Genomic DNA, 17,486 nt, shown 5'->3' on the forward strand with positions numbered 1-17,486 from the left:
TCGATTTCAATCATAAAGAGAACGTTTGGAGATAAATTGGAAATTTTTCATAAGAATTGCCTTTATTGAAAACTCAATTTTTCACAACTTTCAACTTACCTAGAGGTAAGAGCTTCAAGAGTTAAAAATAATATTCACAAATTTATTTAATCAGTTGGCGCAACAGGACTTTTGCTCATTTTTTACTTGACCTTATTTCTAAAGAAGGGGGCTTTAGAAATAAGGACTAGTAAACTCTTGGTTTACGGTAGAATCAGACGTGCGCTTTGTAATTCCTGCTTTTATATTAAAAGGTGTTCATCAAACTTAGCACCATAAACATATATCTCAAACAATTATTTGATGCAACATCAAGACGTTTCAGACGCTCCTTTCTTACATCACAATAAACCTCATCTAAATGTGGTAGAATCAAACTTTTTAGCTACTGTAGGCGAATGTTTTGTTTATCAAATTCTTTATCAAAATGTACTCCTATATTTTTAAACGTGTACGTCTACAAATTCAATATCAGAATTGCTTATTTTTCTAGAGATAATTAATCCACACAATTTTTTTCCACTAACCTCAATGAGAAAGAAATTTATGATATTAAGGATTTTATAAGAAAATATCAGCAATATTCTAGCAGACTCTCACAACAGTGAATAATTTTTATTCTTCTATGGATGAGACACAATAGCTTTTCAAAATAGGAATTTTGTTCTCAGCTTTTTACAAGAGAATTATTAATTAACTTTTACATTGGATTTTGGGCAAATTATCAAATTACAAAGCTAACCTAATTGGTAAAAATCACAATTTGGGGAAAAATTTGACGCTTATGTGCAATTGGCAGCTTTAGCGAGAGTCCCTAGCTCGCTCTTTCTTGACAAAATCCTTTGCCATCTTATCTCCTTGCCTGTGGTCCAAAGCTATGAAAGCCTCGTTCTCTGCAGAAAAGAAAGAATTGATTGAAAATTAAATAATTTATGGTTTTATTATTAAACTCACCAAGAGCTGCAGAAGGCCTTGTTAGAGGTAAGTGGAACTGGGCAACATTTTGGAAATCTGAGTCGAACCGCACCTCGGAAAAGGGAAAGAATGCTTCTCCTACCAGTTCATTGCTGCTCAGCATTTCGTAGTCTTTGACCACAAAATGAATGAGAGCGTCTTCAGTTCGCTGTGCGTGCTCAGACATGGGGCTAAAATTTAAATACTAATTAGTATTAAATATTTTTTTCAAGTAATTAAACTTACACTGAGAAAGTCTCATCGTAGAGTGGGAATAAATTTTTCTTGTGCACTTTAGTTTTAGGTTTAACAATACCAGCAAACTTTTCCTCGGGAAGTAGGTGCACTTTCACATAGGAATCACAATAACCTGGTAAAGAAATATTGAGTCAAAAATTAAAATTAGATATTTCCCAGCAGAACCATTAGAATCGGTGGGTCTCAAATTTCTGCCATTGAGGATTTCAATTTTGAGAAATTGATCTTGAAACATGCATTTGATTGTGAGAAGGCCACAGCATTGCTCAGAGTTCTGGGACGGAGTGTGTGTCAGCAACTTCTGCTCTTCATACCTACAAAAAGAATCAAAAGTTATAAAAAAAATTGGATTTTAGTCACAATTTAAATTACCTGTTGACATGATAGCAGTGAATTAGATCAGATGTCTCAAGGCTGTGCATTTTGAGGCGCGCCTTCGTAGTTGCCAGAAGATCAGAATTTTCGCACAAGGATGCAATTTCAGTCTCATCGTATTTGAAAAATCCTTCCAGAATTGTCAGTGCTTCAGACAAGTTGGCAAAAAATGAGGGAGGTCGCCTTTTCTAAATTTTTTAAAATTTATTAGACAATTTAAAAACTTAAATTAGTAATAACAAACCTCAATACTGTTGTCAATTTGCTCCTGAAGTTGCTTGGTCAGATTGTCCCAAACAACAGCTAAAGTCCTTTTGAAATTTTCCTCACTCAGCTGGCTGTGAAGGGTGGAAAAGTTTTTCTCGAGGTAGTCAATTAGCCTGTCGAGGCTCATGCTGTTTTGGTGCAACAGTTCAGCCCCTTCCACCAAAAACTTGTGAAGTGAGGGACTCATCTAAAATTGGAATAAATATTTAGGAAAAGTCTCCAATCAGAAATATATCAATTACCTTTTCAGCCATGATTTCTATGAGCTCGACAATTTTATTGCTGACAGTATCAACTGTGTTGTCGATGACCAGCTGAAGAGTTTTCCTGCATTGATTTGCTTCTGCTTCTGAGTGGAATTCAGCCATGGAGTCTAAAATTTTCTCAAGTCCAAGCTCCAAAACAAAAGGTTGTATTGCCTGACGAATGTATTCAATGTTGTTTATTGCTGTGCACCACTGAAATTTTAATTAATTTTTATGTTATTTAAAGAAAAAATTATTATGTTTTAAAATGGTACCTCTGTCGTGACCTCAAATTTCTTGCTAAATGCGTTTTCTGATTCTCCAAGCCCGCTCACTCGGTGACTCATTTTATCAGCGTAGAAAACAGAGCAACGGCAAATATCCTATAAAATAAAAATAAAGAAAATCATTAATAAATATTATTATTTTGGCTAAAAATTTTCTCACATCAATTATCTTAGTCACAAAAGTGTAGGAACTTTCAACATCGGGCCAATTTAGCTGCTTCCAAAATACTTTGATCTAAAAGAAATTATGAAATAAAAATGTATTTTTATAAATTTCAAGGTTTTACTTGGTAATAAATTGATAGAGTGTCAACTGCTGAAGAGCTGAACTTGACGTTTGAATCAAGAGGCTGCAAATTGCCAAGCTCAACGGCCTTTTCAATTCTTTTCAGTGCCTTGTACAAAGCGATGTCCAGCCACTGCGCCACTCCTTTGTGGAACCAAGTGTGAAATTTGGTACATTTAAACTCCTTGTTCGGATATAGGCCTTGCCCCAACCTGAAAAGAATGCAAAGAAAATAATAAGACACCTCTGTCTTGACTACATTTAATCTTACTTTCTTTTGTAAAAAGGCACTTTTCTGGAATAATTTAATTTTATAAGAAAGTTTTATTTAATTTTAACATTATGTGCCATTTACGCAAGTGCAAGAAAGTTTCTAATTTAAAAAATAAACTCACACTACAAATCTTTGCAGACCAATGTATAATTCAAAGAGCGAAGTGCCCATGGTAATGGAGTCATTGTCGTAGATTCCTTGTGCAGGGTCTTCATTGAACTTCAGAGGCTTCAAACTCATGCATGTATCTTGCACAACCGGCTGCACAAGTTCGTACACACGGTCATCATAGATCTCATAAACTGTCCTCGAGTACTCAAACTGGACCACACTGAACAAATAGTGAACACATTATAAATTACAATAATAAATCTTATTTCACTTTCTCCTTACTCCGAGTAAATTTTATCATGGTGCTCGATGGCCCGCAGAATATCAGAGTAAAGACATGTGAGAATTTTGATGTAATACGAGAGTTGAATATCTTGGTCATCAGATTTTTTATCCTCATCGTTGTTTGTTTCCACAATGTGTCCATACCTTTATCAACAAAATGTTTTATTTCAAAATAAAATAATAATTTTATTTAAAAGAAAATTCCAAATTCTTATACCCACCATTCTTTTGCTCCTTGTCTGACTGCGTCTTGAATACTCTTTCTAATGTCACAATTGGGTCCGTCTGAAGGGCTCAGCCAGGCATAGAGTGTGGACGGGAACAATTCAAATCCAGCCGGTGGTGTCAAGGTTGTTAATTGGGACAAAACGCTCAAAAGCGCCTCCAGCTGGGTTAGCGTGGCCTTGTCTTCAGGCATCAACCTTCTCAATTTCCTGATGCACGTCAAGCAGGCAGGCATCAACTTTTTAGCAGCTTCCCAAAATACTTTAGCCTAAAATAGCAAGTTTCAATTTTTGAGGGAAAAATTTATTTGCGCAAAAAATACTTCTTCGTCATTCAGAGCTCCATCCCTGATAGGCCTACAGAGCTTTTCAAGCGTTCGCCCCAAAAGCTGGAAGTTCAAAGCGTGCTCGGTGTGGTGAGAGCAAAATTCAGCCCACCGTGCCAGCTGCACATGATTTTCATCGATGCCAGTGTGGACTCTGTGCTGGTTCAGGATGCTGGCGGCTAGATCGAGAAACTGGCCGCTCCATTTGTAGGGAAGGGGCTTGGTGACTTCAATGTCGTGTTTGAGCAGGATTTTCAACAGCTGCCTGTGTTCCTGGGTGGCGACTTGAACATTTTTCAGCGCACCCAGCGAAAGCCCGACGTGCACTTGGCCCTGGTGCTTCGACTTGCCCTTTTTGTTCAAGTATCGCCACGCTTTCATTCCGCTAGCATGAATTTCCTGAAAACCAAAAATTTTTAGTACTTCATTATTTTTAATTAATTAAAATTATACTTTTAGGGGAATTTCGACAATTCCAACAAGCTCATTATCATGTTTTCCAGTTGAGGCTGTGATTGCAACTTCCTTTATAAGCTTCTTTAAACCTTTGACGCCTTTCACGTCACTAATTTTGCCAAGTTTTTCTCTAACAGTTTCAGCTGGATCAAAATCCCTGTAATTTGTACGTAAAATTAATGTGGATTTATTTTTAGTAAATTTTCTTACCAAACTTCAATTACGAGGACATCATTGTTAGGATCATCAACAGGCCTGTTCAAATTTTAAGTTAATTTATTTCGTCATTTATTTTTATGAATTTAACTCACAGTGAAAAGTGCTCCTCCCATGTTGGTTTCAGTGTTTGCGATTTGACGGAGGTGTTGTACCGCTGCGTCGGTTGATTTGAAATATACAGAGTGCAGAAGGGGTCGCTGAGGCCATTGCAGTCCTTGGCCCTGAGTTCTTGCGCCTCTATAACCTCCACGTTGAGTAAAATGTCTGGCGCCTATGGAGGATAAAAAGCAGGAGAATGTTTTGAATCAAGCGGACCACCAAGTTTTTTGCACTAAACACTGAACAGAGACTCTTCGGAGCTCTTGACTTGGAATTTACAACGTGTGAGCGAGACGAGAGACTTCAAAGTATAGAGCCCTTAAGTTAAATGCAGCTCGCGAATGTTTTCAATTCGCTGCTTATGGGTCACTTGCTAGGTTGCTCGCTTGTGTAAAAGGATCAATTTGTTCCAATCAAACCGTGTGCGCAATAGCACACAGGCATACATTTTCATGATGCATTTTTACAAAAGCAAACAAATTGTTATATGTAAATCGAATTATTCGAATAATTTTTTTAAATAAAAATTAATAAACCAAAATTATTTTCTTTTGAATCACAATTTAACTTAGCAAAATTAAAGTTCAGCTTGCCGAAAAAAAAGAAAAAAAAATTACATACCTCTTTTGCTCTGGCTTCCTCTAACAACAATCCATGTTTTTCCTCATCAAATTTAAAAGCCGTCTTCAAGAACTCCAAAACTTCGTCTTGATTTTCTGTGGCACCAAGTCCAAGTCCATGCACTGTTTCGTAAAGCACCTCGGCGTAAAGTTGTTCCACCTTTGAACATGTTAAAGATAAAATATGTTAGAACCGGATGGAGAAATGGCATTAATTTCGCTTAAGGGTTACGGAGTCAGAAAGGTATTTTATTTATTTTTTCAGGTGGTCAAAGGAACGCACACGCGGCTGTTTTGCGTCACCCCAAGATCGCGATCGACGGCCGGCCAAAAATACGTCCCAGTGCTAAAAAGTTGGCAAGGTGCGTGTCTTTCGGTAGGGAAAAAACGGGAGCGTGTCAGAAAGAACAATCGATTTATTTTTCTTTCACCCTGTCCTGCCAAATCACTATAAAAAAGTCTGCGCTGACTCACAATAGAGCGAGTGTAAATACATGAGATGCATTATAGGTTTGACGAATGTTTATCTTCGAGGTATACAAAAAGAATTTTATTTCATTGGCGGATAAAATTTGTGGTCCAGATGCAAAATAAATGCAGAGTTGCAAAACCTCGAGAGGCACCAGGCCCCGTCGTGAAATTTTGTCTTCAGTTTTACGACTTGATAAAATACATATATATGCAACAGAAGAGATGATGCTCATTTTTAAAATGGTTCTTGCACGCAATGGACCACGGTTGTATGTTCATAACTATGTAATTCTTCCAATCGTGTGCGGGAGCGTTTTTAAATTAGCATTATTCGCGGCTGGTGCTGCAACAAGTTTAAATGCGCCAGAGCCAGTGATAATCAGGCACTTCCTTTCATGCACGACCTTTCATTGCTGCATCGTCAATGATTTTCGCTACATCTCAAGAAATCAATATCGCAAATGTTTCTCTGACACTTTTATAAGTGTATTGTATTATTTTATTTATAATAATTTAAATGTTTCATTTAAAATAAAAACTAAAAAACTTGTAAATTTATGATCAAATATAGTTTACTGTTTACCTTTATAAGGAGCATTTGAAGAAAGAAAAAAATATGTAGTTATTTATCTATTAAAAATTAAAACTAATGCTGACTAAAAAAGAATAATAATTTAACAAATTTACAACAGCAAAACTGTTAATAAAGATAATTGCTACAATTATTTTAACTGAAAGTGAGATTGAAATATTTAAATATAAATAAAAAATAATAATAAGTATAAAAATCTTATCAAGGCTTAATAAGTCTCTTCTGTTTATGCTGTTCCGTGTCCTACCGTCATATTCTTCAAATATGTCTGTGTTTGCAAATAAAATTGTTCCTTTTTGATGCCTCGGAAGGTGCCATTGATAGTGGCCTGCCGGAGGATGGTGGCCCTGCGGCGGCTCGCCGTCGGCGGGGCACTCGCTCTTTTCATTGAACACTCGGCGATTTAGGCGACTTCAGATCCGATCGCTTATCTATTGTGCACAGTTTCCGAGGGACCACGATCATTTTCAACATTCAAAGCAATGTGACCAACTGGCCATCGGCTGGCCGAGCGAAAGAACACACTGGTCAGATTACCCCTCTGGTTCTATTTATGCTCCCAGCAGCTCTCGCAGCTCCCCTTCATTAGGACTATACCGCGGGCCGCGTGGTCGCCAATTAATTAAAACTTAAATTAATATGATGGCCTTCTTGATGCACTTTTTATCTGTCTTCGCGTCAGTAAATAATCTATAGCGTAATTGCTCGGATGCTTGGCCTGGCTCCAATTAAAAAATTATTCACCAATTAAATTGCAATTCTTACCGCATAGAAATTTTTTAATTTATTAGAGAGAAAAATTCGCATTTCTCGAGAGATGAAGTTTTATGTCTAGACAGCCATAAAATATACCGGGTGGAAGTTCTGTTTTTGCTTTATTTATTTCAGTTACATGCAGCTGCGGTATGTGTTCAGCCGTCGCCAGTCTGGCAGACTCTGAATGCGGATACAGACTAGTGGGTATGCAATTTGCCAAGCGCGAGAGTTCAGCTGGTTTGCTGAGCATTCAGTAAATAAGTGATGCGTAAGATTTGAGAGAACCGAAATAAAAAAAATCCTACATATTTAAATTTTATTAAATACTCGAAATAGAAAATAAAGACATTTTTACTCTTTAAAATTGATACCGCGTTATGGTTTAAGAAACTAAAATAATAAATTATCATAATGTTTAAATTTTACTTACGTTGCTTCCAATAACATCACTGAATATCTCATCCTCCTCTATAATGTGCTCCTCCTCAGAGTCTTCAGCAGCGGCCTCATGAACTTGTTCCTCCTGGCCGCACACGGCGGCCACTGAGGGCACGCGGACGCACTCAATATGTTCTGAGGCCTGCGATGCTCGGTCGCGCAAAGCGCTGCCAAACTTTTCAAAGAATTCGCCATCGCTTTGCCGAACCCTAAAACAAAATCACATTCCAAGATTAGTTTTTGAGACAAAAATTAAGAGTGCACAAAATTTACGTTTTATCAACAAACAAAAAAGCAAAAAATGCTCTTTGTAAAGTGGCCATTGCGGCTATCAAGTTAAATGAACATAAAAATTATTTTAGTCCCGCACTGTCTACGGCTGAAGGAAGAATGAACCTGAATTTCAAGAGCAGGGATTCTTTTATTAGTACATCATTAGACGTACATCCAACTTGTTTTTTGAACTTGCCCAGCAAGTTTTCTCTTAAAACGATTTGAGGATGCGGTTGTTAAAATACCTGAGAACCTGCAGCCGAGCGACCTGCTCCCTCCCTTCCTCCTAATTACGAGTGGGAATCACGTTCGCCTCGTGACGTCATATACTATTGTTAGTGACGTATTATACTATAGAGACAAGAAACGTCATTAAAGGAATTTCGTCCCATCTCTAGCACTGTCGGCCCGTTAGCGGAGCCTAAAAACACGCTTCCCTTCTCTTTCGTAAAAGTGGCCCACTATGCAATGGTATTTCAACAGATAAAGATGCGCTTTCAAAGTGGTACAGCCATGGTATTTCTACAAAGGATCAAATATTCCACATAAAATCTCCTTCAATATTTCATCTTGGATCAAATATACTCGAAAACTGTATATATATAGGTTTCCAAAAAGAAAGAAAACTGTAATTTAATTTTAACATTATTGTATTAAAAATGAAATTAAAGGTGAAGCAAATTAGGAATATGAAATACATGAAGTTCATATTATGAACGGGACAATTTTCCTTCTTTTCAGAATATATTATATTTTAAGTATTTTGTAAGATATAAATAAATATTGAAGGAGATTGTAGAGGAATATTGATCGTTTTTAGAAATACCATGGCTGCACCAATTTGAATGCGCGTCTTTTGCTTCACCATTATTTTTATTTTTAATATAATGTTAAAAAAGTATTGAATCAAACTATGGAATAACAAAAAAGTTAAATTCACACTTACATTATAAATTTGTGATTTGGGCTGATTTTGGTACTAAAGTTTCACTTCAATAAGTCAGGATCTTTTTAAAACTAAACTATGTATGCTTCTCTTCTCATGCAAGTTGAAAAACGATACGGCAGGTCTGTATTTTTTTTCCGACCATTCTGCTGATATACTCGTGTTTCAATTACAGCAAGGTTAAGCGCAGGTCCTACAATGAAATAAAAAAGTCTGCAACTATGGAGCTTCAGCAATAATTTTAAATTAAATTATTTCTTAGAAAGCAATAATTTTCATTGAGGAGCTTTTTACATGCCAATTTGATAATACGACTTGATCGAATAAATCTTAATCAGTTTCTTCGTGGCGCGTCATGGTCATTGATATCACCATGAGAAATTGGACGAAAATTGATACCAAAAGCACTCTGCGTAGGGGCCTGTTAAGTATGGGCTGCTGCACGCATTGGGGAGAGAAGGAAATCAACATTAAATTTATTTCAAGATGCAGCACATTCCAGACACCATGTGGGCGTTTATTTTAAGATCCTTCAAGCATCTTCTTTCTTCAAATACACCATGGATCCCAGTTTAATGCATTAGGATTACGTACAGCGCTTGACACGCCCCGAAAAAATGTAATAATGTATCCTTGAACAAAATCAATGCCAATCGGTAATTATTTAATTTAAAAATTGCGAGTACTTCACAAAACCGCTGAAGTGCGCTGGTTGGGTAAAAGTGAACGCAAAACCATAAAAATATAATTATGAATTGAACGCCATGAAAATTCAAGGCTGTTGCGAAGTTGAAAAATTAGCTGTGCTCAGCATATTATGTCTCCGTCCAAACAAACAATAGACCATTGTGTTGTGACCAAAATTCCACGGTTTATTCCCAGCTTCTAAAAAATCTACAAACCGAAATTATATGCAAATCCCGCCGCCCAAGTTGTTGCTGGGTAAACATTAATAAGTAAAGTGCGGTCTGTTAAATTGACAAAGGCGGACCGGTGCTCAGCAGTGCAAAAAAGAGCGATGATGTCATTGTAAATAGCAGCAGGGTGCTGCATACCGAGATCTGCTAAGCAAAAGGCAGGGCATTTAAGCGCGCCACTCACTTTCCCTTACTATTGCGCATCGATTTAAGGGTGGCAACGCAGATGGGGGTTACTGGGGTGGACAGCAGCAGCACCATTATCAGCAGCGTGGCATCGACCGGTTGTATGAATTATTAAAAAAAAAAAACTCTGAAATGCGCTTTAATTTAAAAACAAAAATTTAATTTTAATTTCTAAAAATTTAATAAAAATTAGAATGCCAAAAGTTAAAAAAAAAATTTGCTAATTTCATTGATGATTGATGGCCCAAACAAGGTTATAGAATTTTAGCATCGCGATGCTCGGAGTGGAATTGTATCTGACTCACTGCAGTTGTGACGAGTCTGTTTCGGATTCAGCGGCTGGTTGTTGGTCCAGCAAAGAGACCTCTTCGTGGTCCACAGTTTCACTGCCCTTTTTCAGCTGCAAGATTTGCACGTAATCCCACAAAGAAAATTCCTTTTTGTCGGCCATTTTTCATTAATAATATTCGGCCCAAATTAATAAAAGTGTGAGAGAATTTTGAGCAGCGCAAAGAGCGGATCCGAGCTGCTTTATCGTTGTGCTCTCACCCATCACTGGCTGCGCCTCCACTTCCATAGCAAGGCCCCCGGAGGTGCATTGCGCATGTCTGTTGGTGCTCATGTTCCAGCATAACCAAAACTTTCTCACCTTTGGCTCACTTCACATTTGAACGCTAATAACCAACGTGGGTGCAAGGATGAATAATGAGAAGGATTTTATCAAAGCCGTTTTTTAATACCGGTGAAAATCAATTTCAGACAGAATCCATCTAAGGACCTTCAGACTTTAGTCCGAAAAGAACTAACAAATTTAAATCACACTTCAATTTCAACCGTAAATCTTTTTAAGTGCAAGTTACAAAATAGTATTAAATTAAAATTTTTGAAGAAAAACAGAAATTGAATGTTTAAATTATTACATTATTTTAGGAAAATTATTTTTCCCTAATAAAATTATTCATAATTTTTAAAGCATTATATTTTGCGTACTTATAAGATTTTTTTAAGTTGCATGGACCGTATGAACATGAACATTTATTAAATGAATGATTTGTAACGCCATAAATATATCAAGTAGTTTAAAGGTTTTTATTTTATTAATGAAAAATTGTTAAAATTTAATTAAATAATTTTGTAAGTAATTTTTAATCGATTTAATCAATCCTTTTATTATTTCTGCTTAAGAGGTGAGCGCGGTAAAAGAAAAATTGCAAGGCTTCGGCGGCTTTCCGCCTTTCCGTGAAGCGACCATTATTTTATAATCAAAGCCATCAAAGGGTTGTGTTAAAAAGTTGCGTGGAATCTTTCTATTTGATCAATTTTAACGTCAATCAACCGCACAAGGAAAAGATGAGCTGGACAGCTGAATTGCAAGCCTAATTATTTTGATGATTTGTCTCTGGTCTGGACCTCTTTGACCTCGGCTTGTGGTTTGCAGAAGACTTTCCTGCTCAGTCATCTTTGTTTCTTTATTATCTTTTACGCATTGTATAACTTAGCAATGATATTTTTTTTACAACTATCGCTGCTTCAAAAGTTGTTAAGAATTGTAATCTCTATTATATCACAGATCACAAGTTGCATATTATCATATATCACGCCCACCAGCTTTGTTTTGCATGCAAAACATTTAACGCAACCAACAGAATTTTTTGATGAAAGAAAAATCAAAGTTTGAAGTTTTATTGTAAGTAAAAATAGATAAAATATAATTATCCTTCTCTGATAAACAAATAAAAAATCAAATATAAAATTTATCTTTATTTTACTAACCTTAACTTGAAAAAAAAAACAATAATAAAATAAGCTAATACAAATTTTGATCAGTCGTGTCAGCAACGCATGACATGAAATGACCTGAAGTTACCTTTCGGCGAGATAGCGCGAGCTTTCTTGCTCCCTTCCGGACGACACTGAACTTGATAATGCACTTTGCCACTGCCGCGGCTTATACTGTTTAAAAAGAATTCAGACTATTGTCGTGGCGTTTATGTCTATCCTGTCTCAATCTGGGTTTAACTCACACATAGAAATATATTCAGTTATTCAAAACTTCCAAAAAGCTTGTTTTTAAATTTCCGAGTCTTATACCATCACCTTTGTTTTAAATAATTTATTCGCACGATTTTGATTTGCAATAAAATTAAAAATATTATAAGAATCTACTTTCGAGAACACCAAAATCATCTCATAGTAAGGAACTTGAAAAATTCAAAATTACTTTGTGAAGTTACCGTTAAAAATAAAAATAATATTCAATTTCCCATCGCTTTTCGCAATCCGATCATTTAGTTAACATAAATTAAGAGCCGACCTCTAAACGTTTCTACTATTCGAATAAATTATTTGCGATTATTTTGCTTTGTCATCCAAACTGAGAGAAGAACTAAATGTTATAAAAATAATATAGATCCTTCTTTGGGCATTTGTTTAGTGTTTTTCCTCTTAACAGCGAATAATTGATTTGAAATCGCTCTGTAAAATATTTCCTATCCCTTATTTACAAAATGTTGCATTTTAAAAATTAAAATTCAGCTATTTAAGTCAAAAATCCTGTTTTCTTTTCCTCCTTAAAACAATCATTTGTAATTTATGTATAAAAATACTTGAGAAAAGAATTGATCATTGAATTGCTCCATTCGTTTTGTTTCAGGACAAACATCTGTCTCACCAGAAAGTGGTGCGTGGTGCCTGAAAGGGTTGCACTCTGCGTCTCCAGCGGCGCCGCCAGAGCCAGATGAACAGAACGCGGTCCATGGAAAGCTGCCAACACGGTTTGACAGGGTGCTCGAGGGTGGACGAGGGGCTGTTGGCGAAGCCCCGGGGCCCCTGGGGCTGCAGGCGAGGGGCCATCGTAGCCCCAGCTGGCCGAAAACGCGACCAATACGAGCGGAATCAGCAGGCCGACTGCCTGGCCGCGCTAGTGGTGGCGTCGACCAAGAGCCCTGCGCCTGGTCACACGTGAGGGGAGCCGTGCAAACAAAAACACGCATGCACGCCGAGTCGCGGTGCCGACCCACCGACTATGGTGCAGGAAATTTGACCGACGCATGTCAAGCTGCTCAACAATGAGAGGAATCTGGTTTCATAAGTCACACAGGTAAGAAAAATATTTGTCTTTGTAAAATATTATTATTATTATTTTTATTTAATTTTGCATGCAAGATTTGGAACGTTTCTCTTCCTTTGGCAATGCTGCTTGCTTTTTGATTAAAGAAAACTAATTAACACTAACGTTATATTTAATAAATTTTTATAATATTTTTTTACAAATATTCCTTGAAACTGGAGGACCAAAAAAGATTTAAAAATCAGTGAAAAATCAGATTAATTAAAATTTTTGCTGTTGACGATAGAAAAAAATACTATAAATTTAACTAGGAAATTAAAAATTTATGATAACTGTGCACTGCTGGAAAAATAAATCAAATCAATTCCATTTGATGTTATAATTAAACCATTATTCTTTTCTTATAAAACAAATAAAAATTTCTTTTCTTGACAGGAAAAAATTTAAAATAATTTGCAAATGTTCCTCCAAGAAAGCTAAAAAATATCAGTGAATTTTCCAGAGCCATTTTTCTTTATCTCCTCCAGAACAATGCGAGTCGTGCTGGACACCGTGCAATTTAAATATCAAGACCTCGTCTTGGCGTAAAAATCGTCAGTTCGGCCGGAGCAGAGCGTTAAAATTTTGAAATAATGGCAGGATGTTGGTGGCAGAGATTCACTCTCTTTTTCCTTGTATCATTTCCACTCTTGGTTGGATCCAGTGCGTTTTACCATGAAGGACCTTTCTTACGAAGGTTGCTATGATCACCAAGGAGGAAAACAAATTTAAAAATAGACTTTAGTTGTTAGTCGGCATTAATATGGAAAAAAATTTTAATCTTTGAAGTAAACCGTCTCGTAAAACAAATTATTGAATCATCTGCTCCAATTAAATATTTTATGACTTCTGGTCATTCCTCCTTTTTTAAATATGAGGAGCGTGGGAATTCGAGCGAATAAAATCACTGCAATTAAGCAACCAAGACGCTTGTAGTCGACCTAATGAGATCTTTTCATTTAAAATTCGGAGAAATTTTCCACCTGCCTGTACTCTTGTTATTATTATTTGCCGTGATTAATCTCCCCACTCGCCGCGCCGGCGGCGACGCGAGAGCCGGAAGTTGAGTCACCTGTATGAAGGGGCAGGTGTCTCTATGCATATTATAAACATACACTTTGAACTACGCCTGTCAAAATATTTCTCCATCATATTGAAATTTTAAAGAGCCAAACAGTTAATGTAATAGTTGGGAGAAAAATACATAACATCAAGGTTGTTGACCTAACCTTTTTGAAAATAATAGCTAGTGAAATCTTACGCAGAAGCAGTATAAAAAATGTAGAATTTTTGGGGTGCCTCACAATGTCCTAAAGACAATGTCCTAACAGAAAATGTCCTAACGGAAAATATCCTAAAGAAAATGTCCTACAGAAAATGTCCTAAAGAAAATGCCCTAAAAGTAAGAATTGAAAATGTCCTAACAGAAAATATCCTAACGCCTGAAAATTATTACAAGTCATGTGTCATGTGCAAAAAAAATTCAATTTATCCTTTCAAGTAATTTTGCGTTAAAATTTATCCTGATTCAAAATATTATTTTACGTTTCATATATAGTCTTTATCGGAAAATATACATTATAGACTTTTGAACTAATTTTAGTAATTTTTGGCTTTTGTATAATGACTGTAATATTTTTTTTAAAATTTTTTTTTCTTTGCTTTTTCTACGGGTAGTTGAGAAATATAACTATTAATCTTTCTTCTAGACAATAGTTTCAAAGAATTTCGTAAAAATCTTCAGGCAAATATATTTTAGTTTCCTATGAAAAAGTTTACTTTGAAATATCATTCGAATTTTTTTTTCAAGACAAAAAATATGAAAAATTCTTATTGAAAATATTCGTTAAATTGATTTTCAAAAATATACGTTATAGTAATAATATTATTTTTTTAAAGTATTTGTATTTGTGGAATATAATATGATTGTTTCAAACTTTTATACACTTTAATATTTTGAATTATTTGATCAACTTTCGTTAGAAATGTGACAGAGAAGCTCGACAATTAGCATCATTCTTTCTGCATAAGTGAATTCATTTGATAAGGAATGAAGTTCATGTTAGTCCCTGTTGAAAAAACTAAATTTCTTTTTAATATATCAACCAATTTTCCGAAATTTAGGACATTTTCTTTAAATTCAATTAGGACAAAATCTTTAGGACAATGTGCGACCATAGCTTTTAGGACATTATCTTTAGGATATTTTCTTTAGGACATTCTCTGTTAGGACATTGTCTTTAACCTCAATTTAGGACATTTTCTTTAGGACATTATGATGGTACCCGAATTTTTTTATTTTATAAAATACTACATTCTACTTTTATTTATATAATAAAAGTGATCTTTAAGTTTCTCAAAATATTAAAATTTAAATCGCGTTTTTTATGTACATACTTATAAATGAAAAAGATAAAGATAATCTCGCATTTCTTTAATGCTATTTTTAGCTTTAGCATTAGGTGTGAACTTCAACAAAACCGATTACAATGGATTATATAAATATATATATATATATATATATATTTTTTTTTTTAATTTTATGACCATAATTTGTTTACTAAAAAATTAAATTCAAATTATAAAATTCAAATAGCAACTCTTAATTTTTAGACTATTAATAGCTCAATTAAAATTATAATGTGAGCAAAATATTTGTGCCTATTAATTTTCATTAAGGGAAAATTGCAGATCAAATACAAACCAAAATTTTATTTTGTGCAAATTGTGTTTCCGCTTGTGAGCGTACAATGAGTGATGTTACGTATACACACATTTTAATGTGAATCATATGTTTGGCGCAGCGGGCTGCGGCTCTTTACCCTTTCCCTTTCATTGTCGCTGCTAATTGTGCGTATCTTTTAAAAAGGAAGGCACGCTTAAATCATTAGGGAATGAAACTAAGATTTTGAGAGGCATCAAGTGCAGTAGTTAATTAAAGTTAATTGATATTAATTATTAAGATTTTATTTCTGTGATTAATGCAAAAATAAATTTGCAATCTTTGAAGCACTTTGAAGTAACGAGAAAATAAATAATAGTCATTTTTAAGTATATTATAGTTCTCCACAAATAACGCGCACTATTTTTTTTTCTGAAAATCCCCAGCATTGCCCTTGACTGCGTGTTTGCAAGATTATTAATGAGGAGAACAAGTTAAGCTATATTCTTTTGAAGATAAAGGAACGCGAATTTGTTAAGTATTATGTAAGTTAGCGATGCGTAATTCCTATCAACTTTTTTTTACAAACACGCACGCACTGGCAAAATTTGAAGTTGAAAAGCTACACAAAATATATTTAATAAAAATGTTCAAACTTCTTAAATAATAAATTGCGATTTTGTTGTAAAGTTTTGCTAATTTTACTCACTCTGCCGAGGTGATTTTGGAGAGTGAATTTGCATCTCCATCCTCAAAACTTGGGTGCTTCCTCAATATTGTGCTCTCGTACAATTTCAGCTTCAAAGGCATCAACGGTCGCTTCAAATTCCTCTTCACCCAGTCCATGTTTGCTAAAAAAATGGACAGAGACATTTCGACATTTCAAAGTGTTAAATTTAAGTAAGAAAATAAAATTAAGTAAAATTAAGAGCCATAAGCTCCAAATCATTCTAAAACATGAAACATTTTACAATAAATTGGATCATTTGAGGTAATGAAAAATACACCTCAATTTTGTGAGAGATATGAATTCAGACGACTTTGATATGATTTTGATAACTAAAACTCGGCACTTTGAATAAAATGAAACTTCTATTTGGCTCCAGCTGACAAGTTGCCTCGGCAAGTGCCCTATAGCTAGAATATCTTTTTCTCTCTCCAGCCGCCGCCGATCATCCCTCAAAATATTACAATGCTTAGGCGTTTTCTCCACACATAAAAGGGTCATTCTGGAATGTGTGTAGATGCAACCTTCTCGGCTGCCTGGGAAGGAGCATTTGAAAAGAACAAAAAAAAAGCTGAGCGGGCAGTCAAGCACAAAATACTTGGCTCCGTAAGGCACTTGCAGCACTTCATTTTATATCAAACTTGAAGCAACTAAAACTATTTGATATAATTAAATGTAGATCAGTCCCATTTAAAAACGTTTTAACCAGACTAAGCTTTGCATTATGTGGCGAATAAGAGCGTGTCTTCCTTCCTCCACTCTTCCCGGCGTATTTTTAGATATCTCCAAAATGGCATGTGCCGCTTTTTTCGTTGAATTTGCAACTTAAATATTTTTCAACTCGTCAGTTAAAATCCTAGATATGTTATGAATTCTTTTATCTTCAATAAAATATTTTAACCCTCAAATCTAATCCCATGTAAATGATTGAAAAGGAAATGAGAGATTCCAAACAAACCTGACAAGGAGTTCATTTTTAAAAGCTTCTTCTTCTCCTTTGGTATTCACTATATTGGCCAACGCGGACTGGGCTCGCGGGTGTCTTACACTGGTTTGAGAGTCGAAAAGCGTGTTCAATGCGAGC

The 17,486-nt window shown here is 35.4% G+C and overlaps 1 protein-coding gene across 5 annotated transcripts; it reads right to left on the minus strand.

Annotated features, from left to right (window-relative positions):
• Nucleotides 1–620: 620 nt before the first annotated feature.
• Nucleotides 621–17,486, minus strand: LOC132195121 (protein unc-13 homolog 4B). Of its 5 annotated transcripts, XM_059616903.1 has the most exons (21): nucleotides 17,361–17,486; nucleotides 16,385–16,526; nucleotides 7,575–7,791; nucleotides 5,327–5,485; nucleotides 4,699–4,877; nucleotides 4,598–4,642; nucleotides 4,385–4,544; nucleotides 3,929–4,330; nucleotides 3,603–3,874; nucleotides 3,379–3,525; nucleotides 3,107–3,316; nucleotides 2,713–2,923; nucleotides 2,586–2,660; nucleotides 2,414–2,521; nucleotides 2,136–2,351; nucleotides 1,871–2,080; nucleotides 1,624–1,814; nucleotides 1,417–1,565; nucleotides 1,240–1,363; nucleotides 994–1,184; nucleotides 621–932 (listed from the first exon to the last, which is right to left on the minus strand). In XM_059616903.1, the coding sequence occupies exons 1-21, from the start codon at nucleotides 17,374–17,376 to the stop codon at nucleotides 841–843; spliced, it is 3,516 nt and encodes a 1,171-aa protein (XP_059472886.1). In that variant the 5' UTR covers nucleotides 17,377–17,486; the 3' UTR covers nucleotides 621–840. The 5 variants fall into 5 exon arrangements, with proteins under 5 accessions (XP_059472886.1, XP_059472877.1, XP_059472895.1 ...); XM_059616894.1 differs by lacking the exons at nucleotides 16,385–16,526; nucleotides 17,361–17,486 and adding an exon at nucleotides 12,576–12,821; XM_059616912.1 differs by lacking the exons at nucleotides 16,385–16,526; nucleotides 17,361–17,486 and adding an exon at nucleotides 10,210–10,449.

This window comes from Neocloeon triangulifer, unplaced genomic scaffold (genome assembly GCF_031216515.1).
Source record: "Neocloeon triangulifer isolate White Clay Creek 2 clone unplaced genomic scaffold, ASM3121651v1 ptg000001l, whole genome shotgun sequence".
NCBI classification, from domain to species: Eukaryota; Metazoa; Arthropoda; class Insecta; order Ephemeroptera; family Baetidae; genus Neocloeon; species Neocloeon triangulifer.

Bases quoted from the DNA above. Each gene is read 5' to 3' on its own strand.
- LOC132195121 (XM_059616894.1), bottom strand. From the start codon at position 12,757: ATGGCCCCTCGCCTGCAGCCCCAGGGGCCCCGGGGCTTCGCCAACAGC. The intron at 4,331-4,384 runs GTATAATTTTAA...TTTGGTTTTCAG, and splicing joins TTGTCGAAATTCCCCTAAAA to GAAATTCATGCTAGCGGAAT. The intron at 1,364-1,416 runs GTTCTGCTGGGA...TTTCTTTACCAG, and splicing joins GAGACCCACCGATTCTAATG to GTTATTGTGATTCCTATGTG.